Here is a 22,576-nt window from a genome sequence, read left to right on the forward strand (position 1 = left end):
TTTACCAAATGTTTATGTTAGTCTTCTCAATATTCACTTTTAGGTCAGAGACCTTTGACCATTGCCCATGTAATGTCGAGAAATGATCATTCTACATTGCATGCAATTTTCACATTCAATTTATGATAGCTAAAAAAAAAAACAACTAACAAAAGAAGGCATTCAGCACAAAACTGTTTTCTATTGTAGAATCAAGCGTGGTCGTAAATATTTATAATTCAGACTATTTGGTAAGGTAGACAATACCCATTCTTACAAAGCAATTTGAGAGTTCACAACTAGGACTGACTGACGTTCCTAAACGATACAGAATTCATGAAGGCAAGTAAACAGCCTATTTTCCTTTAAAAAAAACTTTTCAACCTCGTAAATGCTTAACCATTGTTTGTCAATTCCATTTGGTGAATGGTTTAATTTTCAAACAGGTGGTGCTTTCACCAGGGTGATTTAAGTTTACAATTAACGTAGGATAGACTGCTAGATGTGTACCAGCCATAACCTCGCGGCAAGGTAATATCAATAACGGACTTAAGAGTGTGATTGCAACTGGTCAGTCATTCCTCCACGAATTCACTAATTGGTTGGCACTGAGGGTAGACTGTTCAAAATTCAATTTTTACTGGCACTTTTCCTGGCTATTGTAGATGTACGAGTAGAACCCCATAGCCAACATAGAAAAAGGTACTACAAAACTGTCCCACCAGCAGCGAAAAGCCATAAACAGCTAAAGAGATGTATTTTTTAAATGTATTTTTAAGGTTTTATACAGCGCAAACAGGACCAGTGAGGGTATCAGAGCGCTTTACAGACGATCGAGACAAAGGAAAAGTGAACAAATGAGAAAGCAAGCATCACCGTAATCGTAAATTCACAAATTGAGACAGGTAATATCACTAGGACAAGTCGATTAGATAATGGGCAAGTTCCGAAAGTCTAGTAATAATCATGGGTGCAGATCATGAGTCAAGTTGTGAGACCTAGGGCGGAAATTTGCTCATAAGTGGTGAATAAAACTGTTTGTGGATCAGGGAAACAAATAGTGTTTAAAAGTAAAATTGATCAACAGTGTTAAAAAATCAGTCAGTGAGGGGTGGACGCCTATAAGCCTGGCCAAGAACAACACAATGTTGAAAAGAAAGTTACAAGGGGCTGGTAGTTACTGCACTCCTGCTTTCTTTCTGCAAATACCTCCTAATACCCTCACCGAAACTGCAATAAGGAGCTGCCTGTGGCTCCCTAGAAACCCACACATGCTGCAGCTTATTCATAACCCCCCACAACAGATTGTCATTAGTCTTAGGGTTTCTTTGGTCAAATTTACTTTGTTGCTTTAATTTAATTAATTTGTAATGCACAGGTTTGTGACAAGAAGTCACTTCGTAGTACTGAAACATTTAAAAGTGAACATTAAACCTTATTCAGAATTTAGAGATAATCAGGCAAAAACTATACATTCCAGGTAGGTAGTCTGATTATGGGTTCCAGTGCATCAGTAGGTGCAAAAGAGATCATTCAAACACTCATTCATTCGTTCAAGACATGGCCTAGCAGAACATTGCTATTATTATTCTGAATTGCATAAAAAGTCATATAGATGTTGTTGAACTGCATCATGTGTCTAGGGCCTTCTTTATGAATATGGTGACATGGAAAGCTTAAACTCTGCTGCAGTGCCTCGTTGAAATTCGATTTGTGAGAAGCTACACTAGTTGCTAGCTGCACTTGGGTAGATTCTGTCACCAAAATATCTCGATTTCAGTCCATGTTTCCTGCAACTCCATTCGTCCACTGGTCAATGTTAGAGAAGAGAGTGGGCCATAGGAAATCTGCATTTTGTACTCTGGTAGCCAATGTATAGCGCAGCTGCAGGTAAGATTGTCTTCGAGGCAATCGTTGGCCTGAAATTGAGGCTAAATACTGATCTACAGGCCACAACCACAGGGGTAAAGCTCCACTTCACAACCGTTATCTAAGGGAAACCCATTGGAAATGATTTCTGGATAAATATATCGACCACGATTTCCCAGATCTAAGGAGCTACTTGAAAGGGTATGTAGAAACAGAGAAAGGACAAAGGCACCGTGGCTCGGGATTCTGGAGAGGGGCGGCACAATGCCACACATGTAAGAGCTACATTGCATGTATCCCATATATTTCCCTTCCTACCTTATGAAGCAATTTTTTCTTGTGAAAGAATGAAATTAATATAGTTACACTGATTGCGTAGCCCTTTTGAAAAGTCCAGCCTCACTTCTGTTATGTTATGTTACATATATTTATAGCGCATGGATACTCATGAGTGTCCCGGCGCGAAGCCAAAGGGGTATGGAGAGAGACTATCAGGCAAAGAAGTGAGTCTTCAATTTCCTTTTAAACACAGCTGGATCCTGAATAGACCGCAGGGCAAGAGGGAGGGCATTCCAGGCCGCGGCGGCCTTCACAGCAAAGGAGCTGCCCCCTAGGCTCTGATACTTGAAGCGAGGGACCTGGGCCAAGCGAAGGGACATGGATAGAAGGGCTCACGAAGGGAAATAAAAAGAAAAGTGTCTCTGCAGATAGAGAGGGCCGCACCCGTGGAGAGCACGATGGGCCAGAACCAATGATTTAAATTTAACTCTGTCCACCACGGGGAGCCAATGGAGAGATCGCAGCTGATGGTGAGCACTGTTCCTCGCCGAAATGCCCAATAGCAGTCTGGCTGCAGTATTCTGAACCACCTGTAGCCTTTTCAACAGGAAGCCAAGAATACCAGCATAAAGGGCATTGGCGTAATCTAGCCGCGACAGAATCAGAGCACACATAACTGTTTCCCTGACCGCCTGAGGTAGAAGAAGAAAAAAGATTCTGAGAGTCTTGAGAAGGCCGAAGCAGCAGCCGGACAGTTTCTGGTCATGAAGAAACATTACTGAACTACTATTAGGACTCCCACCTTAATCTAAGAAAGCATATAGCCTGTGCATATAGTAAATAACATGTTTTAATCTTTCCCATCTCAACATTACTTAATTTTTCAATCTCCAAGAAAAATAATGGCAGGCTGAGTCAGCCCTGGGACTTGCAGAATGCATGAAGCTCCATTTTCTGACCTCTCAAGCATTAGTAAACCTTTGTTATTTTAATTTATAGGAGAATGGATATAATTCTTTCTACGGATTTGTGAGTCTTCTTGTCTTGCATTTTTATTTTTATTTCAAGATGCTTTTATGTCTCGAGATTGCCCACAAGTAAAATGGCACATCAGTAACACAGAATAGTAAAAGCAACCATGGGGGTCTTTGAGAGCTTGCTTAATGTTCTGATGTTATCATTTGTCTGCTAATCCTAGCAAGTCCAAGAATACAACCCCCAAGCCTCTGCTGGTGATATAAATGTGTGTTTTACATTCCCTCCCGAGAGTAAGGAGTCTGACATAGCCTGATTAAATAGCTTTATTAAAAGGCATTGCCTAATTTGCTCACACTGAGCGATGGGGGAACACTTCACAAACAAAAAAACATAATTGGTATAAAATGAGCAAATGTATTGTTCATGGCCCTTGTACATGTTCTTTATTTTCTTACTGACTGATTTGCAAAATCCATACTTTTTCAAACGTTTGCCCCAGAAGTCAAACAGCTGTTTTTTCTCACGGTTTTCGTGCATTAACTCTAAAGGGTATGTGTTTTGTGTGTGTGTTAGCAACAATGCAAATAGTGAACAATGCTTTTGCTATTACAAACAAGGAAGTTTAGTGTGATTGTATACATATCTAATCAATTGCTGTGCTTAGTGTGTAAAAATAAATAAATGTAAGTGCAGATGACCTAACTTTGAGCCTACCGCTGGTGCCGTCAAATGGTGGAGTTGCTCAATACCAAGGCTTCTTCACCTTTATTCCACCACCCTGCACTTACTGTGCCATCATCTCACTCTTATAGGATCATATAATCTCTGCTTTTTTTCTTTTGTGACCGATTTCTTGTTCTCTTTCTTTCTCCCTTTGTCTATCTTGCTTCGGGTCAAAGTATGAAGAAAGGTTCTGGTATCCAAAAAGATTACCAGTGCCCACCTCCTTCCCAAAATAAGGGCTGTCTGGAAAAATAGCAATGATTGAATGGTCATATAGAAGACAAAACGAAAAGCACTGCCTGGCACAAACACTGCTACAGACAATCTCTTTGTTTCGTATTTTTTTTATAGATTATGTCCAAGTAAACTCTTTAATTGAAAGGTAGATTTGGCTTAGAATTATTACACCAAATTTGGTCTTTACATGGTGTGGGCCCTTTTTGGTTTGTTGTATATCCTTTTTGATATCCTCCAAAACGAGGGGTCACTGTTCCTAAATAAGAAAAGAGGAGGAGAGAAACGGTCTAGGGTGTAGATAGGAGAGTAAGTTAGACTTATTGCTCTCACACATCCCAAGGGATGTCATGCTTCATCATAGGGTGGTTGCTCCTCATCGAGCCTGTGCTGCAATGCCCTATGGGTCCCCCGAAAGGTCACTTTTGTGGAGATCTTTTGGAGAATTCTCACCGTTTGATGCCTGTGAGGAAGTGTTCACAAGAATGTGAGTAGGTATAAATTTGACTAGAGGATATCAATGCTGTATCAATTCAATAGGTGGATTCCTCAAAAGTAAAAAACCCGAAGGTTGTGGATACTAGATGGTTGTAATGGCCCTAGGTAGTCAGTTGTAGATATTAGTGATGACAGTTTGATATATATATATTGGGTCAACATGTTTCGCGTCCCTGTTGGTCTCTGACAAAGATCCTTGGGCTTTCTTCAGGACCGTAAAAATGAGTAAATAAGCGAGTGGAAGTGCACAGGGGCCCTCCCTCTAGTAGGGCGGTGCCACCTACTGGATCCTATCTTGAGTAATCCAACCTCTTATGTGTTTGGGGCGGTCCCCCTTGGTCATGGCGAAAGGGTGCGATACCGTCACAGAGGTTCAGACATGAGCGTCATGTGGCTACACCTACCCATCCTTTCGTCTGCTCGTTTAATCCATTTTGATATACATACATTACAAATAGAGATTGGGTGGACTTTGAAGGGTAAAATAAATGTCACTAATCCCACATAACTGGATACACAGAGAAATGATCAGTCCAGATTTGAAAAATAAACTAATCAGATTGACCAAGGAACATTTTTCCCTCCCCGTATGCTTGGTGGATCTGTGAATCTGGGTGATATGACTTGCTGGCTGGAACCAAAAATGTTTGTGTTGCTGGGGTGGTCAGTAGAGATTGCCAGGTACCTAGGCTTGCATTCTGAAGAAAGTCACAGGTGGTATAAAGGGGTAGCAAGCATGTTGGGGAGTTACAAGGACCAGATACTGCTTAAAAAAATATTTTTTTTATTTTTTTTACTGAGCACAGATCTGCAGATCCGGCAAGCCGACATTCAGGATTGCAGAAGGGGATTTGCAAATCTTTAATGTAAATTGGTTTGGGGGAATAATGAAAAATGTACATTAAAATTCACAGTGCATCAAGGCATGGCTAAAGACTGAGCGGTGAGCACTGTGGAAATGTGGTCAAGGGTAAGGCATGACAACAGGCCAGATACTGCGACCTTATGCCATTATGTAAAGCCAAGGATGTGCATAGCTGGATTAAAGGCACTAGATGGTACAGACCTGGCCAAAGGGATTTGCAGCTGGTTCAGTGGGACAGTGAATGGTTCATGGCCCCATGAAGAGAAAAGCATCCAATACGAGTACAGCGGTAAAAGACGTGCCATAGTGTCTGGGCCATCACTGCACATGTCAACCCACTATGCATGGCGTTTTACATCAACATAAAAGCTGGATGCAGCATATCATTAATACAAAAACTTATGCTGAACATAGATTTTTACAGGTTATGATACCTTTGTTCCTAAAACTAAAATCTGATTTTAAGAAAGGGTTAAAACAGTTAAAGTACATTTATAGTTAGGATTTTCTGTCCTAGAAACACCAAAATTCAATTCACCTGCTGGAATTAGCAATGCAACCCTAACTCACCATAATGCAATTTTCATGATCTCACACATGATGTCACAGATCACATCACAAATGACATCATCAGTAACCTCCACGGCCACATCACATATCACTTCACCAATGACATCATCACTGGCATCTACGCTGTTGTGTTATGTGCTGTTATTATGTATTATAGCATGTCATCTCAACATTGGCTAATCATAAAATCATAACTTATATTTAACATTTTTTTCTCTGAATATATATAGATATATATATATATATATATATATATATATATATATATATATATATATTATATATATATATATATATATATATATATATATTTTATTATTTTTTTTCACTGAAAAAACCATAGGTTTCAGGCACGTTATAGTTAGGAATTAGCATTTAGAAAACCTTAGAAATTCACTGAAAAAACCATAGGTTTCAGGGGCGTTATAGTTAGTTGGACATTTCACTCCTACAAAACCATTGAAATTCCCCCGTTATCATTAGTTCAGCTAACTATAACTCGCGCACCCGCAATGCACTGCTGATGACGTCACATATTACATCACTCATGACATGGTCAGTGACATCACTCATGACAGGTCCTAACTATAACTACCTACTGGCAACCGGATTGTTAGATGTGTTCCACTGGCAAACAGACTATAGTCTGGTGAATTTAAACGCATAAAGAATGGGCTTTGTCTCCACCCAGAGGAGTATTACTCTCTCACCTTTTTAGTGTGTCCTTCCAACTTCTGTGGAATGCTTACACTGCAATGCAGAAAGGATATTTTGCATCTAAAACGTTCTTTGAATCATCACACACTAAAATTCTATGCTATAGATGCACTATAAATAGAAAGTGAATAGGTATGTGGTATACATACATAGCAAAATAAGTATGTGGCAGAGACATAGCCAAAAAGACAGTGGAGCGCTGTGGAAGGTCAAAGGCAAGCATACAGTCGGGCTTGAATATGGGCCAGGAATATTGACTTTGCCAATGCTTGCATTAGCTTAGGATCCTATTCGATCGGTGCTGCAATAGGACCACCTGTCAAGCTGCAGTCTCTCTAAACGAGCAAAGAGTAAATATTTTTGCAGGCTGATGAAGCAGCAGGCAGCCGGTAAAATAGTTTACTTCTTGGTTTTATTCCCAGTCGTGAAGTTTATTGCTCTGTGCCAGAACAGAGACCACTAATAACAATGTAACTGCCAAGCTGCATTGAAAACATTATAAAAGATGGCTGGTGGCAGGCGCAGGCAATTTTAAATTGAATTTATGACAGTGTACCGATGTGCAGGTGGAATCTTGGGCACGCGCATGTATTTTTTCCCCGTTTGCTCCCCCCAACCTCCTTTGCAGTGTAAGCTGCCTTAAAAGTGAAAGCATGCTATATCCCCCCTGCCCCCCACGCCACTGAGACCCCTATCCCGTGCTCCTACAACAGAGTCCTCCATTGGTCTCTATGCAATTATCCTCCATCCTTTTAACTGTTCTGTCGCTCTCCTGCTTCTGAAAGGACGTAGGTGACACCCGCGACAGACAGATTTTTCTTGTTTTTGTTATTAGTTTTTTATATGTCGGCATCTGTGATTCCCCTTTCTCCCCACTACTGGGATTCAGTCTTCCCGAATATGAGACTTGGAGAGACTGGGCAATAACTCTCGACACGTTGTATAGTTTGGGTTTTGAGTCGCACATGTGATGAGACAAGACAAGGGGACGAGGTGGACAATGTCTTGCGATATTGATTTATACACTGAGCCTCTGTACTGTATTCCATCTCTGCCATCCAGAACTGTCAGATGTTTGTGTTTATATCCTCTAAATATATACTTGAAGGAATGCATATAAAACAAGTGTTATCTCACAAATAAAGATGTCTAGGCATGAGTGTAATAACTGTCTTAAAAGTGCCAATAAACAGATGTTTAAAAAAAAAGCTGATAACATGGTGCAATGGAAATGCCACTCTTGTTTGGCTCTCATAGACATGCTTGGAGCCAGTGTGCTAAGTCTGGTATCTTGGTGCAAAGACTTCAGAAAACAAGCATTTTCAATGCAATAGGTCTCGCATTTGCGAACGTTTAAGCTATTGGCATTGAAAATGACAATGCCTTTTATTCATGTGTTTTTACAAGAAAACACACATAAAAGGCATTGTTGTTTTTAATGCCCAGAGCTCAAACTCTCGCAAATGCGAGACCATTATAATGGTGGCCACGCCCCTTTTTTAGACGCTGCTTGCATATTCAGGTTACCCTGAACACCGTCTAAACAAAGGGGCGTGGCCACCATTATAGGGAAAGCGTGTATGGTGCTTTCACCCAAAGTTTTAAAAAAAATGTAATTCCAAAAACTCTGTAGCGCGGCAGCAAAGTGGAAGCGGCCCGTGCTGATAATTAAATAGGCGTGGCAGCTAAAGGGAATGTGGACTGCGCCGTATATTAAATAATTAAAGAAGCGCGCCATAAAGCGGACTGCGCTGGATTTTGAATAAAAAATTATTACTATTTAAAACAAAGCGTGTAGGTGCTCCGATGCCGTAGGTGGAATAGGGGAAGAGCATTGAAGAAAACTGTGCTCACCAACTTATAAAGCAGACCGTTTAACAACCGAAGTAAAAGGTCCAGTCCTCGTGGGAGGTTACAAGTGAAGACAAGGCCGTACTAAGGAGGGACTAACAAGCCTATGTAGGAATCAGAAGCCAGCATTTATGAAGGGCAATGACATAAGCCAATGACAAAGAAGGACAGAGAGTGGGTGGGGCTTCAAGAGTATACTCCAATACAGCATGCCTCATAGAGCGAGCAACACATGTGCGCTGCCCTTAGGCTTGACCTGAAAAGGAGATAACAAAAAGGTGACAGAAATAAGCTTGTGAGATTATAGAAGAGCAGAAGACAGTTGTGGGGCTGTGGTTGGATGTCAGTGCAAGCAGATCCCCAACGTGTGCATCTTTCATGTGGTTTCTAGCAAAACATTCAGAACCTGTTTTACAAAGGTAAACTTACACTTTTGTGCAAGTTCACAATTGTTTGCTGCTCACAAAGATATTTTACAAGTAGTATCTTTACGACAGCAGAGTCTCTGTACATAAAAAGATAGGACAGTCCAAAAGTTTACCTTTGTCAATCAGGCTTTGGATGCCCCAGATTCTTGATCAAAGCAATCCCTTTTTCAACAACATGCTCAGTGTTATCTCTGTGGTCACAGTGCTACCATGCTTTGGGTATCTCTCGGTAGCAGGTGCTACCGGGCAGTAGTGATGGGAAGGTGGGGGGGGGGAGGGGGGGAGGTTAAAAAAGGAAAGAAAATTTCACTTACCTTCCCTGCGGCCGCCTCTCCTCCGCCCTCTTTGGTCGACGAGGCAGGAAGCCCCCAGGCTCCACTAGCCAATCACGACGGTGCATTAAAAGTAGCGTTGTGATTGGTCTGAGTGCCGTGGTTCGGCGCTCAGAGAGGGACTGGGAGGCTGTGCATGATCTCCACCCAAGCTGGGCAATACAGCCGTTGGAGAACATACAAAGTGCGCATGGCGGTTTGGCCAGCCCAAGATGGCCAGCCAAACAGTCATGCACACTTAAGAGAGTGCCCACCACTCCTTCCCCTGCTCTGTGGGCCCACAGCCCGCCCGCACTTTTACAGAGGCAATGGTGAAAAATAAAATGATAATAATATTGTTATTATCATTTTTTTTTCCTGTGGGGCAACGCTCCTCCGCCTTAACGAAGGAGCCGCCGCTTGTATCTCTGCAATGTCTGATTGTTTATTAACCTGGTACCTGCAGCAATGTCAACAATTATTCATGAAGCCTCCTTTGGAGCTTTTTCACCTGCTCAAAAAACAAATACATTAAGATTTACGCTACTATAATCACCCATCACTTTGACCTCAGGAATCCTTATAGTCTTTCTCTACGTACATGCTTATTCTTGAGCCACAGGTTTACTCAACACACTACTCCTGGATGTCTCATCCAACCCCAAAACTGAATGTATTTCCTCATATTGCTGCCCTTATAAACCCAAGCAGCTCTGCCACTGAACCAGAGCTGGGGGGCAGACACAACCTGACTAGAGAAAATAGGCAATTGTGACTCTGGAAAAAGATTTCATATTCTTACGCCAAATTGCTTAAAGCCTAGAAAATCAGTACCACCAGTCTGCAGTCATTGAAACACAACAAACACTAGCATGCCATGACTACGTTAGAAGGACGAGTCTGGTGGGCTAACAAGAACTCCATCTCAGGAGGATAGCTTTCTTAACCCTCAGTTACAGAATGAAAGAATGGTTGCTGTGGCAGGAGCCACAGCGCTCTCCCACAGATACTGATGATCTAGTGCCCAGTTAAACATTTAGCACACAGTCCTTGTTTTGTCGCTAGCTTGCACCCTCATTGGGTGTGCCCGAAGTAAATTTGATCCCCGCTACCAGTTACAAATAAAATGGCCCTCCGAGGACAGCACAGATTTTGGATTTGTGTCTGCACAAGAGAAGAAATTAGCAAAACATGGAGCGAGGTACTCAAATCCACGCTCCATCTTTCACTGCAGATGAGCTCGGCCTGCTTCCTGGAAAAGCAAGAACCTGATCTGCACCCCTAGGTCCTTCTGAGCCTTCAAAAAAGGTAACCTGGCAGAACACACTATCTGTGCCGCACAGTTTGTTTGCATCTTGAGATATTCATTGCATAAGTGCTGGTGTCAGTAATGTGGCGCAAGCACAGGGGCACAGTTGTTCCCTCCTTTGCATGAGGCCCTGAGCCCATGCAAATGATAGAATGCCTGTGACATCGCTTAGGTGTAAAATTAGCACATGCTTATTGTGTATAAAAGAATGTGGCAGCCCCATTCAAAATACAAAAGTGCCCAGGTTTGCAAAAGCTAGTGCAGATGTCTGTTTCATCCCTAATCATTTGTGTAATCCGATTGCTACTATCAAGTGCCAGGAAATTACCAATATGAAAATACTGCCAACCCAGAGCCAAAGCAGCAGAGTGACTAGTTAGCAATAGGAAGAGTTCGGAGACTTAGAAAGAGACAATAACTGTAGAACCAGGCTGCATATTCTGCAAACCTGATAAAGGGAACCAGTCGAGTCACTGGTGACAGTACCTATGAAGAAACATATGGCACTATTTATGCCCCCAGAGAAGCCCACTCTGGCCATTATATTTGAATGAGTCCGTTTTCAGATTTAGATAAATCATTGTTCAAAGGGTTAAACTCAATACAAAACAAGCATTGGCATAGCCAATAGGTCTCGCCTTTGGGACCTTATACGTTTTTAGCCATGCAGCACATTATTCTGGGTGCTTAACATTTACATTCGCACTAGTGACATGATGGTGGTTAGAGGTCAGGGTAAGGAAGAGGGATACAAGGATGGGAGATGGCAAGCAGCAAGAATGGGAAGGAATGCTCATGGTTCACTGTTTGAAGAGAATGAGGTTACAGTGATTGTAGGAAGCGGAGATTGTGTGCAGGACTGCATAAAAAGCATGTAGAGGGTCCGACTAGCACAAATTGGTATGCAGAGAGATGAGATCAGAGTTTGGATAGCGGATTTGGTTCCTATTCCATTAAAGCTGTAGTGAAGGTGTTTAGTTGTGTATGTGCGTATTGCAAAATCCAGGTACAAGGTTTGGCGAGTATGAAATCAGCACACTCCAGTATGCAAAATACACAGACTGAAGCTACTGACTTTTAGTTTAGGTGATGGCGAGACAGGCAAGAAAGTGAAAGCGACCGCGAGACAGGCAAATGTAAACAAGCGCGCGTGGCCACGCTAATTAGAAACAGATGGTCCCTGCTCGCTCCCGCAAGGTGGATGCCGCCACACGCCTGAGTGTTAGAAAAGTGCATACTGACTCCAAAAGGTCATCTCCTAGAGCAGCGCAGGCGCGCTGCACTAGGCTCGACCTAAAAACAGATCCAGGGAAAGACCTTTGTATTTGGAAACTTTTTTGATACAACCTACCAATACTGCAGGATATGGCACAGCATAATGATACATCAGACCTACAACTAAAATCATGAAACTCACAGCAGGAAATGGATTGACCAATTATGTGGTAAGTAGACAAGCGTTCACCTGTAGGGGACTGTTATGATTTTACCTAGGTGCTAACGAACTGGAGTATTTGGCTAAGTGCAGTGTCCCATGCGGAGTAAATGACAGCTCCACCAGCACAGCACTAACTCTTGGAAACTCTTGGGTATAGAGTATTCATGTGGGGACCTTAGAGTATTGTAAGGTGCTGAGCTAGTTTACATACCTGACACCATATTGTGTGTTCTGCAATTTACAAGTAAGTGCTATTATGTGGAAAACAGAGCTAAACACCAGGTCTAACAAAGACTAAAGTAAGAACCTTACCCTGGTAAACAATAATTTAAATAGTTTAATAATAGAACTGTAGTGGCATCAATCACCAAGTCCACCAACTTGGTTTTACGCGTGCTTTGAGAAAATAAATTGATTTAACGATTTGTTACCCTCCGAGATTAAATCACCAGGGACACTTACTTTCCCAGGGACTAATATATATGCCTGAAGGCTTTATCAATTAGCACATGGTGATTTGTATTTCTATCATGTGAGTCACAGAGCTATTAATAGAACACTCGATTTGTTTTATAATTCCATACATCTCGGTTTTTTATTCATTCACGTTCCCCCACACACATTTCACAAAACACACATTTCAAATAGGTAGGCGATACACAGTTTGCATTTTCTGGTGTATGCTGCCAGGCAGCTTGCTGCGTCACGTGGTTTTGATTCAGTTGACACTGAAGGCACATGTTCATGTCTTGTGATCACCGATGATGACAGTGCCAGCCATCACTGTGTACTTAGTAGCAGTAGGTGCCAGCCCATCACTGTGTACTTAGTAGCAGCATGCTGCTCGCCTGTTACTTATAATGTTTTCAAAACTATGCGAGAACCCCCTGACCCTCCCAAAAATTGTGGGACTCGGTTGCTTCTTTTTTCTATAACAAACTTGTTGATAATAGTGGCTGGCATACATTTAGAGTGGTGGGGCGGGTGGTATCAAAATAAAAAAATACAAAAAGGCACCTGCCTTCAAGAATTGCTGCACAGCGTCCTCCTCTCCTCGAAGCTCCAACGCGGGACCCAGGAAACTGCACTACCCAATCCTGGCGCTGCTCTCACAGCATGAGAGAAGTGTCAGGATTAGTGGGAGCGGCCTCAATGACGCGATCACAAGAGCACTGGAGAATCTGCGCTTTCTCTAACCCAGCTGTCTTAGTTAGACAGCTGGGTTAGAGACGTTTGAAATGTGCATACCTGGCTGGCCATCACAAGACGGCCGACCAGAGGGACATGTGGGCTTGTGGCAGAACTTTAAACCAGGGTGAGCATTAAGGCACATTGAGTCATTGCTACAATGTCATGAATCCTCAGGCACTGCTGGATAATCCTCGTGACCTGAGCAGTCCTTCCAGCCTGAGCAATGTAGTTCCCAATTCACTTCTAAACAATACACACCAGTGATTCAGCAGCCATGTCTGCTCATGTCTCCTGGACCTAACAACCCAGCTGCAGGTCAAGAAAGGAACTTTCTATTGGTTGATATTCAATGTCCGAATTATTAGATTATCAGAAGAATCTTTATCGAAACTTCACTACTGAAGAAGATAAGATAAAACAAGATAAAAGGAAGATATGTCAATGTTCTTCGACAAAACAGAGGGAGGGATCACTGAAAATGTCATCATGTGCCCCAGCCCCAGCCCCTGATTACCATGACAAGAGGTAGCATCCCTTGGTGTGTAGCTTGAGAAGGTGATTTCTTTTCTGCCAAGTAGGGTGGTGTTCCGGTTATGACTGTCTTTTATGTGACATAGCAGAGTATACAGCAGCCACTTCAGCTCTGTATGGGTGGCAGTGAAGTTTTGTGGTCATGTGGAATTTTTAGTCGTTTGATTAGATGAGCAGCAGCTTTTACAATACTCATTAATGGAGGCAGGTGAGGGTCGGAACACCGGTGCAGGTTCCTTGTATTAAGACTGCAAGAAAACAATGCTGACCATATTCTCATGGTAAAAAGACCCAGATACCCTTTATTCAACACATGGCTGGAAATTAGAATGTGGTAAACAAAAATATCAGCTTTAATAAACCTTCTGAACACACAATTTGTAGAAATAGATAAAGACCTGAGACTCAAACCAAATGCATCAACACAGTAACATAAATTAAAAATAAATTGCTTTTCAAAAAGGAACTTGGCAATACAAACTACAGTGGAGCCCTGTGGGATAATGCTATGTCTGCTTTGCGTTACTTGCTCCTTAAGGGATTACAATTCAGATAATGAACTCAAAAATTGTCTTACTTTAAGGAGCTACTTCATTTAGTAGAAAGCCATATGGCCTGGTGAGTCTTAACTTGTCTCCAGCCAAAAACACACAAAAAACAAATGCCATTATTTTTTTTTCCCCAAATGCCATTACTTAGGAGGACGCCACCAAAGTCTCGCTTTTAAGCCACTGAAATGAATTTTAAACACTGAATATGATTATACCACGCCCTATCGGAAACCACCAAGCTGAAAAATGAAGCCAATTTAAAATATATCAATAGGCAGAATAGAATATCCAATCTTCTGTTTGAGGAAAGCAACCAGTAAAATTGTGAAAAATGTGTAAAAGCAACCAAAAACATCCTTCATTTCAGCCCTGCCTCTTGAATGTTTCAAGTCTACCTGCATGCAAAAGATCCTAAAAAACTATTTAAAATCATATTGTATCATGATTTATTTTCTAATTTGCCTAAAGCCATTTTTAATCTACCTTATTGCATATCACCATAGTGGTTGGCGTGTGGTCAGTGCCCAGGTGAAAATGTGTCCGTGGCTTGGACTGTGTTTCTAATATTGCCTTAGCAAAATATTGTTCTGTGCACCAGGGAGCGCTTGTATCAGGCAGTCAGGCAGTTTTGTTGAGGTGTGGGAGCTGAAAGAGAGGTTGCGGCTGATTATTAATGCAAGGGATTCTGTCATTTGGGCGCATTGGATCAGTCCACTTTATAAAAGAACCAGTCCCGAATCTGAAAATCTTAGGTGCTTATACTCAAGAGATGAAATTCAATCTCTATTTGGTTCAGTTTGAGGTGCGCACTTGACGTTTACGGTTGTTTTTTTGGCCTGGGGAGTTGTGCAAGTTTAGTCTTTGAGCTACTGGCTGAATTTAATTGTTGAGGCTTTCAGATAAAGCAGTGCGTCCTCACCGTACTGGTAAATCTTGATTTTGAGGTTGGACTGGAAACCTTTGAAATGCTCCACGGTTAGGTTCAAGACAGCAAACTAGAGAATTGACCCTGAGGAAACCCTGCATGTCAACTTGCCGCTGGTGGGGTCATTTGGATGAGCTGACGTGGGCTGCAGAGTTAGCAGGATAACCAGTGCAGTGTGGTGTTTTGAAATCCCAGCTATGTTGTCAGGGTGTTGCCCTGGGCTTCATGGTCAGTGGTGTTGTAGACACCTGAGAGATCAAACCGGGCAAGGAGGGAGGGATCGCAAATGTTTGTATAAAAGGGCTCCATCCATGAGCCAGAAAATGTCTGCCACTGAGGCGCTCCAGGTAATTATAGGACTTAACTGGTGTTTGCATTGTGAGGATTCCTGAGGGACTTGCAAATAAGGGGAAAGTGGCCATTTGCAGGACTCGACTAGCAAAGATGACTATCTGCTCAACATTTTCTCTAATCACTTACTAACACCTGGACCACTAAAAGTTCTCCATTAGTACAATAACTTGCCCATCATAATGGCCCCACAGATCCTTGGACTGAAATGCAGGTACTCAGAGATAGGAGATGACATATGTCAGCTGAGGCTGACAGGACACTGCAGAAGACAATAGTATAGATTTTTTTTAACTGGTCGTCCCTTGAAACCAATTGTTTAGAGCTAATGTTTGCAGAACTGACTAAAAGTGATAGTCTACCAGGTGCGGTTCAAAGACATGTCAAGGTTAGCTATTGACTTTTCAATCCTTTGAGGCCCGGTTCACATGCTGTTCTGCATGAGTAGATGTGACGTAGGACTGGAAACTCTGGAATAATTCAAGTGTAACTCATAACTACTAACAGTCTGTAAGCCATGCCTACTCAACTTAAACATTAGCAGCGTCGGTCCCAGTGTATGAAAATGTACAGATGTATACAGATGGTTGTGCTTTTTTATTTTAGCAATGCTGGTCTCCTCGTGACTTTAGTGCAGCTATTTAATAGCACTGATTATATAACCTCTTTAATGATTTAGCGGCTAATCGACCAGGACGGTTTCATCATGTCACAAACATTTGGAAAAAGGAAGCAAAATAACTTTTAATTTCTTAACAATTTATTGTCTGTTGACACGATTTAGCTTCAATCCTCTACTGTCTTTTCACTGTCCTACAACTCTTGTCTCTTCTTAAATTTTAGTTTTTAAATGTTGATCCTCAGTTTTATGTAACATGGTGGTACGCCCACCCTTTTATGATTTTAATGAAATCAAATAAAAGTATATTTGATTGATTGATTGATTGATTGATAGTGCATCTGGTTATGTTGTACTCTGGAGAAATGTATGAATGAGTCTAATTGAAAATCGTTTTATGTTGACTTTCTAAACGATAAACTTAACATTCACACTTGTTCTTTTGTCTCTTGTTTTTGTGAACATTCTCATTTGTTATTTTGTCTCTTTTTGTGTTTTTTAGTGAAGGCAGCAATCTAACTCCTGCTCATCACTATCCGGACTTTAGGTTTAAGACCTATGCACCACTAGCATTCCGCTATTTCAGAGAACTCTTTGGGATCAAGCCGGACGATTACTTGGTAAGGAGTTGTGTTCCTCTGGCATGGAGTGCTTTCACAGAACCTACAGGGGGATCTAAGATTTTGTCCTTTGAAAAGATCAGGGCTAAAAATAGGGTTCAGTTTTTAAGTTTCACTGGAGTTTCAGAAATATACTCTTCCTGGGTTCAGTCAACTACAATTTGAGCATATTTCCGACTTTTTGGGGATTCACAAAATCCTAAGAAGGAATCATGAAAGTCAACACAAGTTAAACATTTCTGGGAGTAAATACCTACTTTATGCTAACCCATACAAATTGCCTACAGTGCGGGCAATCCACAGAAATAAAAATGGTGGATTGGTGCTTTGGAAAATAAAATATAGTTCTCTTATTTTTTACTTCATGTGGAAAATATACTTCCCTGTGAAGAAACCCCTTTCCCGCAACCTGTTGAAATCTTGGCAGTGGGATTGCCCACTTTTCTGTACCGAAGAAACACTTTTTGTTTTTGACAAGGGCATATATGCTTATTTCCTCTTTAGGGGTAGTGATGTGAATTATTTGTGAATGCCCACAAAAGTATAGGTTTGGCCACCTCTCTGGCGCACCCCTCTTTTTGGCTTCGTACTCTAAATTTCTGACCTGGAATAAACGCATACTTGGAGATTTTCCAAATCCTAAAGTTCCATGCACGCGAGTAAATCACTGCAAAGCCTAGCTCTGTGAGACAGGGTCTGCTGAATTACACCGACAAATGTTTCCCCTTTGTGCACCAGAGGAAACCTTATGTGTGGTATTCGAGAACTTGGCCCGACGTTTGTAAATCGGCATAAACTTGGCGTTGTCAGCCCTTTTATTTCATTAGGTTTTTAAGTGACGGCTGCTGGGATAATTGATATTTTAGTAACCATAATATCACTGCTGGTTATGGCAATTATTTCTGCAGAGTGTGATAATTAGATTTAAAAGCCCATGTGAATCCCGCTGATTGCGTTTCAAATGAGAGCTCTTGTGTGGTAATTGACCAATTTATGGACTGTAGGGAGAACGTGTTATTTCGAGCAAACCTTCTACTAACCTTGACCTGGAAATACTGTAGCGGAAGAATAACAAGAAGGGATCAGAACATTTATAAATGTGATGTTGAAGGCCTGCAAGGAGTGTGTCTGGCCAGGCAGTGGACACCTATCTCAGCTGGACCTTCTTCTGGTCCGGCTCTTTAAATAAGGTCTTGTTTTTCCTGGTCGCTACCAGAGAGCAGCAGAGAGAGATCACTAGGGAAAGAGCAGGACACCATTTCAGGACGCCCCACTCTGCATCTGATGATTAGGTCCAAAAATCTGAAAGTCGACATAAGCACTTCTTTTTGTACAAAACTGATCAAAAACACATTTGATTTTCTGCAGCTTCCGCTAGCTCAGCAGCATCCTCTTAACTGTGCCGGTGCAGCTTTTACTTGAAAACAGATTAAGGTGGGAGACTGAGTATTATGTAAATACTTAAGTTACCTTCGTACATTTGCCACAGAGACCTAATGGCACGTCTGTGGCTCTAAACAAAACTTGCAGAGGACAGGGCTTGGCAGCAGCAGTACAAGGTTCCATTGGGTTGTGACACACTGTGAACAAAATTGCATACCCGCAAACACTGAGGTTGCTAGGTGCTGCGTTACATTTACGGCCTCCTGAAACCTGATTTGTGCCTGCACGCCTGCTAACCAATCACGGTGTGCGGAGGACGGGGCAGAGACAGGTCACACAGGAAGTCGAGCGGTTAGCGCTCTAGCCCTTCCTTAGCTCAGGGCTATTTAGGCGGCGAGGAGGCACCGACTTTTGCGGTAAGGAGACGGTGGCAGCTTCTCCTGACTCCGTTTGGCGACCATTACGATAGTGACTAAAGCGGCTACGCTGTGCTCATTTGCTAGAGAGAAGGCAGCCTGAGATACTACTTTTAATATGAAATAGCGAACTGCTTGTTTAATTGTAATTTTAAAATTGTTGCTCTTTATGTGGTACTTTTATTTAGTGACACACTGTGAACAAAATTGCATACCCGCAAACACTGAGGTTGCTAGGTGCTGCGTTACATTTACGGCCTCCTGAACCCTGATTTGTGCCTGCACGCCTGCTAACCAATCACGGTGTGCGGAGGGCGGGGCAGAGACAGGTCACACAGGAAGTCGAGCGGTTAGCGCTCTAGCCCTTCCTTAGCTCAGGGCTATTTAGCCCCTCGTCGGCTCCAGCGAGCAGCGTTGGCGCGCAGTATGGCGCCTACTCCTGCGCCTAAGACGAGCCAAAGACCAGCCCGTCTGCGCCCGTCCGCGACAGACCGGGGCCAGGGGCAGGGGGATATGGAAGTACGAACGCATACCATGGAGAACCCGCCCAGTAACCGGATAACATATACCTCACAGGTACTGTTAAAGTTACGACATCATCTCCCGAGCAGATGCTACGAAACTATGGGGGTTACTCATGAAGGACCGTTTACTTGTCAAAAATGTCACACACAATTCCACCTTTCTGGGGAGGCAAAAGATCAATTGCTTGATTCATTTGGCATACAACCTATAGTACAAGATATTGCCCCGAGGAAAAACACAACGGACAGTTACCCTTTGGGGAGCAAAAATCTGCTGTGCAATATCCGCTCATTAGTGAAGCATGCTACTCAAGTGTGGGATCTCATTTCGACGGAAGAACCTGAACTCTGTTTTTTAACAGAAACATGGCTGAAGTCTCACTTAGTTCCAGCCATTACAATGGGTATCCCGTCGGGATACAAAATAGTTAGGCTAGACCGCCCTAATAAAACAGGTGGGGGGGTGGCAATTGTCCATAGGGAGGACCTGAATATCATTATCCTCGAAGAAATATGCATACCCCAGATGGAACTATTAATCTTTAAAATCAATTCAACACCTAGGGAACAAAGAAAAGGAGCATTGGTGTATCGTCCACCGGGCCCAAGTGGGAATTTTTCTGTCGCACTTATAGAGGCCTTAGCACCGTATGTCATAGAAAACCAGGATTTCCTTCTGGTGGGGGATTTTAATGTCCATAGTGAGTCAGAGAAATGTATGGAGGCAAGAATGCTCCTAATGGATCTCGACTCTTTGGGACTAAAAAAGATCAATAATGGGCCCACACATGAAGCAGGTCACACCTTGGATTTAGTTCTGTCCAGCTCACCCTTTATTAAATGCTTGTCACCTATTCAGGTAGAATGGACTGATCATTTTATTTTAAAATTTTATACTGCCTCTATGTGTAAGCCACGAATTCAGAATGTTTTGGCTAGTAAAAGGAGACCTTGGCACAAACTTACCACGGAAACCTTCAAAAAGACATATGACACCTCCCGGTTTGAGAATCCTACAGATGACATGGGAACTGCTCTCAACAGGTTTGAGGAGACGGTCAAAGTAGTAATTAACACTATTATCCCGTTGAAAACATACAAGGTTCGACCGACAAATAAACAAGAAGTTTGGTTTTCGGAGGATTTAAGATCTCTGAAACAAAAAACTAGGAAACTGGAAAAGCTATGGAGACAGTCTAAGTCTTTAGGTGATAAAGAACAGTATAGAACTTCCCTAAAGACATATCATAGGGCCATTAGGGCGGCACGGAAAAATCACATTGCAGCACAACTAATAGCGGCAGGGAAAGACCCAAAAGTATTGTATAATATACTACAAACTTTCACCAAACCAGTAGCTTGCGATACTATGGAGGCTGCATCCCAGGACCTCTGTGATGAGATCTCTCTCTTCTTTATGAAAAAGATAGATGGAATTTATGATAGGATTATAGCCTCAAATGCAATTGCTGCTGGAGAAAACAACTCCTCCCAGAATGCGGTACAGCAAGCGCAAGGTACTCACTGTCTTAAGAGCTTTCCCCCTATCTCCTTAGAGGAGGTAATCTCACTGATCTCTCAAATTAAGAGTGGTAGTCCTTTAGACTCCATCCCTGCACGTATTATGCCTATGTTGGCAGATGTTCTAGGACCAGAAATGCTGAATTTAGTCAATCTTTCCCTTAGCACAGGGGATGTTCCTCCAGAATGGAAAAGGGCCTTGGTAAGACCGCTGAGGAAAAACTCTGCGATCCCCTGGACGGAACTGTCTAACTTAAGACCTATCTCGCTCCTCCCTTTTCTGGGTAAAATGATTGAGAAATTCGTAAATCGACACTTGTCAAACTATATCGAAATGACAGGTGGGTTAGACTCTTCCCAGTCGGGCTTTAGGCCAAGACATAGTACTGAGTCCACCTTGTTGTCAGTCGCGGACGATCTACACATGTTCCAGGACAAAGGCTATTCTGTTGTCCTGGTTCTGTTAGATTTGTCTGCGGCGTTTGACACGGTGTCACATAGCATCATGGCCACCAGGCTAGCTAACATCGGCCTGGAAGACAAGGCTCTTGCCTGGCTGAGGAGTTTCTTAACAGGTCGTACCCAAAGGGTCATTCTGGGTGAATATCGGTCAGAGGAGGTAGGGATCTCTAAAGGGGTGCCACAGGGCTCTTGCCTGAGCCCTACTCTTTTTAACATCTATGTGGCCCCCCTAGCTGACATCATGAGGTCCTACGGTTTTATCCCAGTGTCATATGCGGATGACACCCAACTCCTCTTTCCTTTTAAAAGCCTCACTGTGGAAGTTCGAAACTCCTTTTCCCGGGGAATGAAAGCAGTGGCTCACTGGATGGCATCTAACTTCCTGCAATGCAATGTTGCAAAGACGGAAGTGATGCTATTCGGGGAGGCTAAACTCCTGTGGTCACCGGATTGGTGGCCTCAAGATCTGGGTCCAGTCCCTGAGCCCAAACATGTAGTGAAAAACCTTGGGGTCAGATTGGATCAGGAGTTATCCCTAAAACATCATGGCAACCAAGTGGTGGGCTCTTGTTTCCACATTATTGGTTTGTTACGGAAAGTCTTCCCTTTGCTGCCAGACTCTGCTAGAAAGACTTTGGTGCAGGCTTTAGTACTGAGTCGATTGGACTATTGCAATGGGTTACTATTGGCGGCAAATGAGGGAGTAATTTCTAGACTCCAGGTGGTCCAGAATACTGCTGCTCGCCTTGTCCTAAATCAGCCCCCTCGCACTCCCTCCAAACCTCTGTTAACGAAGCTTCACTGGCTATCCATCAGACAAAGGGTGAAGTTTAAAGTCTGTTGTGTTATACACAAATGCCTGCATGGGATGGGCCCTGCATATCTGTCTCAGAAACTCACCCCTTATGTAACATTGCGTCCTCTGAGATCCAGTGCACAGGCTTTGCTGTGTGTACCCAGAGTAAAAAGAACAAGACAGGGAGCTAGAGCCCTTTCAGTTGCTGGGCCTACTCTTTGGAATAACCTCCCATTATCCTTAAGACTTTGTGATTATTATCTCCCTTTTAGGAAGCAATTAAAAACATACCTATTTCAGAACTAATTATTATGACATACTGCTTAGCCCTTTTTTACTGTAAGATGGTCGACCAACGGCGCGGAGATACTCCTTCGGGAGTCGAGTCTAGCGCGATATAAACCTACAAATAAAATAAATAAATAAATAAATATCACAAGCAAGGTAATTGAGCCCCAAACCTCTTCTGGATAGTAAACGACATAATTGGGGTGCAATGGGCCGCCAAGTCTCTGGACTGCGGTGATACTGCACCAGTTGCACTAATGATAGACAGCTAGGAACCCGATGCTTCTCCCCCTCTCATATGTTTCCCATTTCCTCTTAGCTGACATCACAATGAGGGGGGTTCACCGGG

General features: G+C 42.6%; 1 protein-coding gene across 1 annotated transcript in view; it reads left to right on the forward strand.

Annotated features, from left to right (window-relative positions):
- Window positions 1–22,576, forward strand: part of PIP5K1B (phosphatidylinositol-4-phosphate 5-kinase type 1 beta) — a 381,348-nt gene that overhangs the window by 198,427 nt on the left and 160,345 nt on the right. The window contains exon 5 of the mRNA XM_085632982.1: window positions 16,720–16,837. Coding sequence (XP_085489108.1) covers window positions 16,720–16,837 — 118 coding nt within the window. The remainder of the gene's footprint in view (window positions 1–16,719; window positions 16,838–22,576) is intronic.

This window comes from Triturus cristatus, chromosome 2_1, assembly GCF_964204655.1.
Source record: "Triturus cristatus chromosome 2_1, aTriCri1.1, whole genome shotgun sequence".
Taxonomy (NCBI): Eukaryota; Metazoa; Chordata; class Amphibia; order Caudata; family Salamandridae; genus Triturus; species Triturus cristatus.